Here is a 3,598-nt window from a genome sequence, read left to right on the forward strand (position 1 = left end):
AGGGGAGTCTCTTGCTGGCAGTCGCACCACCACAGCCCCACAGGAGCTTCACTCAGGCCTGCAGCCGACGGCCAAACCCTCATCTGTGTCCTTCAGAGTGACGCCCGGCTTTCTTCAAACTCTTTCTCCTTTTTGATGCTGACATGGAGTTTCAAAGTGTGTTCAAAAGCTTCCACCCAAACAACCTCGGTGAAGAGAAGCAACAAATGCTGAACCTGAACAGACGCCTGGAGTCCTACCTGAGCCGGGTCAAACTTCTGGAGGAGGAAAACGAGCAGCTTGCATATGAGATCGAAGCAATCAGACACAACGACCAGGAGGCCCAGGCACTTAGGAGAGGCTTAGAGGAGGAGCTGCAGCAGGCGAGGCTGCAAGTGGACGCAGCTTGGAGGGAGAGGGTCCTCACAGAGCTGGAAGTGGAGAAGATGAACGAAGAGCTCCAAGACTTAGAGCTGCAAAGACAGAGGGAAGCTCAGGCCAAAGTGACAGCCAAATCCAAGCTGGAGCAAAGCCGAAAGGAGCTGCAGGAGGAAGAGAGGGCACAGATCTGGCTCAGGGAGGAGGTCAATCAGTTGGAGAATGAAATGAGACATCTCATTCACGCCCACGAGGAAGACGTGGCTCATTTGGAGACCACGATGGTTCGATCCAGAGCCACGATGCCTCCAACTCTGGCTCAAAGGGCCAAGCAGACACCAGAGCTCCTCAGGGTGGGGCAGGAGTTTTCCCAGAGGGCAACCAGAGCCTGGCAGGAGGCTGCAGGGGCCTATCAGGGACAGCTAGCTCGGTTAGAGGAATCCCTCAACCAGGCCAGGAGCCGTTTGAATCAAGTTCAGCAGGAGAAACACGAGAGCCAGCTGGAGCTTCAAACCCTGGAGAAAGAGCTCGCTTCAGCTCAGGATGTCAGGCAACATCTGGAGAAGAGTGTGTCCCACTGCCGAGAGGAACACCTCCAGGAGATCCAACACCTCCAGGTGAGGAGTCTGTTGCAGTACCACTCATCTTTGGTTGAAATTACTTAAGTTGTTTTGTAAGCAGTTAAAAAATATTTGCAAATTAATTAAGAATCTTGGCTTAAGACAAAAAGTGAACATTTATTTCTCAGTTAAAACAAATTAATTAAGATTTGAGGCAGCCCAATAATTCAATGTTTAACAGATTATATGTTCAAACAAGTTTGTTACCTCAGATAAACAACATTATTAATGTACTTTTTATGTATGTGAATGTTTCTGTGTGTCCTAAGGTGACTTGTGTTGTGACTGACCTGGTGCTGTATAAATAAAGTGAACTGAATTGAAAAGACCATATTTTAAAGTCAGTCTTTAAATGCACTAACTTAAAAGAGCTTTTCAAAACATGTGGGTTTCCTCATTATTGATCTTCAGTTCCTTTAAGTACTTTTTTTTTATTGGAGGTTTCTGAAAACCAGCAAGTTGTCCAGCTGACTTGCTCCTGAACTGTTCCCATGAGGTCAGCACCGACTGTCCAGCTCTGTTCAGTCAGTCAGGCAAGACGACGAAGCAACGTGTCCATCTGAGGTAATGGAGCGATAATCCACAGCTCCATGCAAACACTTCAGAACCAGCGTCAGGCCCAAGCTCAGACAAAATGTAGCTCTGGCGCATCTATTGTTGAACAAAAATGAAGTGCTGGGAAAAACTGCACACTGTATTTAAACGAAAATCTTACATATAACGATTTTAACACATAAACATCAGAGGGAGAAGGCCTTTAAGACCTGCAAGTGACTTTACTGTGTTAGCTCCTCGCCGTAAATACAAATATACAGTGAGGAACTAAATATAAAAATATGTACCTCGCGGTGCATATCTTTGGATTGAGGTTGTTAGGTTTAGTTCTGAGTCACTGTGAGGTCTGAGTGGCATTTTTTTTGTCTGTTAATGATAGATTAAAAAAAAAATGCTACAATGGCAGGTTGGTTTAGAAATGTCTTGTTTTGCAGCTGTTGCTGCTCTGAATTCTTTAGTTTGTCGAACCACAGAGCACGACAGACAGCAAAACAAAGTTCTCACAAGGTTTTTACCTGCTTCTATTTCCTGTTTGGGTAGGAGCACTTAGAGGATTTGGAGATGGAGAAGGCGGAGCTGAGCCAGCAGATTGACCACCTCCTGCAGGAGAACCGCGGCCTGGTGCAGCTGAAGGTGTCGCTCGGCCTGGAAGTAACAACGTACAGGTACACAGAGCAGAGGGCTGCTTGGGATTACTTAAAGTAAAAAACAATGTCCCCACAATGGTTCATGGCTTCTTAAATAAAACATTTGAAAGCAATTTTTTTAGACAGGATGCCAACTACTGTGTGTTTCTTTATCTATGAACAAAAAAAGCGACTAAAAATAGTTCAAACAAATAATTTACCAACAATATTTGTTTCCCAACGCAGATTACAGCCAGCTCGAAGTAGTTTGATCATGTGAACGAAGCTTCCGTGAGTTTTATTGGTGGATTCAGCTTTATGTACATTAAGTGCAGACCTGCATTTAAGAGTTGGATTATTTACACCTGAAATACCACCATGGTAAACTTGTTTGGACTGAATAGTTTAATATAGTTCAGGATTTTTACGTTTGATTTCATACGGTGCAGTAAGTACCGCTAAAGTTTTGTTTGTTCCTTTTTAACATTTTTAATTCTACCATACGGTTTGCAGCGCTATTTTATTGCTTCAAAAACTATAAAATACACATCTTTGTTTATTTCCATACTTTAGCTGAATAAATCTTGTAAAAGAATAAATAAAAACACACAAAGGTGTGTATTTTATATTTATTGAAGCAATTCAATTCAACCTGTTTAAATAAAGGTTGAATTGAACTGAATTGAGTTGCTTCAATAACTTTAAAATTCACATATTTGTGTTTTTTATTTCTCATTTTACAAGATTTATTCTGCTAAAGTAGGAAGACATGTGAACAAGATAATTTGAAAGCTGCAAAATTAATGAAACTGTTCATCTGCTGTGGTTTACGCCGGGGGTTCTCAAACGTTTTGGGTTCAGGGGAGAAAAAGTTTCAGGGGCCCCCTCATAACCCTCATGTTTATTAAATAATTTTCTTCAATTTGTCTCTTTAATGCAATGGAAATATTTGTGTAACATAAATACTTAAGACCTGTTCTTTAATAGTGTTAATACAATTTCTACACTTTTAAACATGGGCTATTTTTCATTCAAGACAAATTTAATTAACAAAATTTTTAATTTCAGCTTCCAAAAATGATAGTTTTGAGAAAATTAACATCATCAAAATCCACTTTAAAACTTTACCTATTCATTCAACCTTTACAGGTTAGTCCCACTGAGCCCCGGGGACTCATTGACAAGAGAGACCTGAATTTACATAAAGAACACAAAGTATCGCCACTTCTTCAAATTATTACAGAAAACTGAACAGAACCATAACAGCAGGAGTCATAAAGTAACAGGGCTACATTTGTGAGCCAATCGATGCTGGAATGCAAATAGTGGGTGGGGAGGGGGGGTTCATAGGTCAGGGGGTCCTCCCCTAGAAAATTTTAATAAAGTAGATGTGATTTCCTGCATTTTGGTATATTTTAACGAGCTAATATCTACATTCTT

The 3,598-nt window shown here is 41.3% G+C and overlaps 1 protein-coding gene across 1 annotated transcript in view; it reads left to right on the plus strand.

The window, feature by feature from the left end:
• nes (nestin) overlaps positions 1–3,598 on the plus strand; it is an 8,487-nt gene continuing 4,889 nt past the window's right edge. Inside the window, exons 1-2 of the mRNA XM_037676772.1 lie at positions 1–974; positions 2,073–2,197. Coding sequence (XP_037532700.1) covers positions 144–974; positions 2,073–2,197 — 956 coding nt within the window. The 5' untranslated portion in view covers positions 1–143. The remainder of the gene's footprint in view (positions 975–2,072; positions 2,198–3,598) is intronic.

This window comes from Nematolebias whitei, chromosome 5, assembly GCF_014905685.2.
Source record: "Nematolebias whitei isolate Nwh7 chromosome 5, NemWhi1, whole genome shotgun sequence".
NCBI lineage: Eukaryota > Metazoa > Chordata > Actinopteri > Cyprinodontiformes > Rivulidae > Nematolebias > Nematolebias whitei.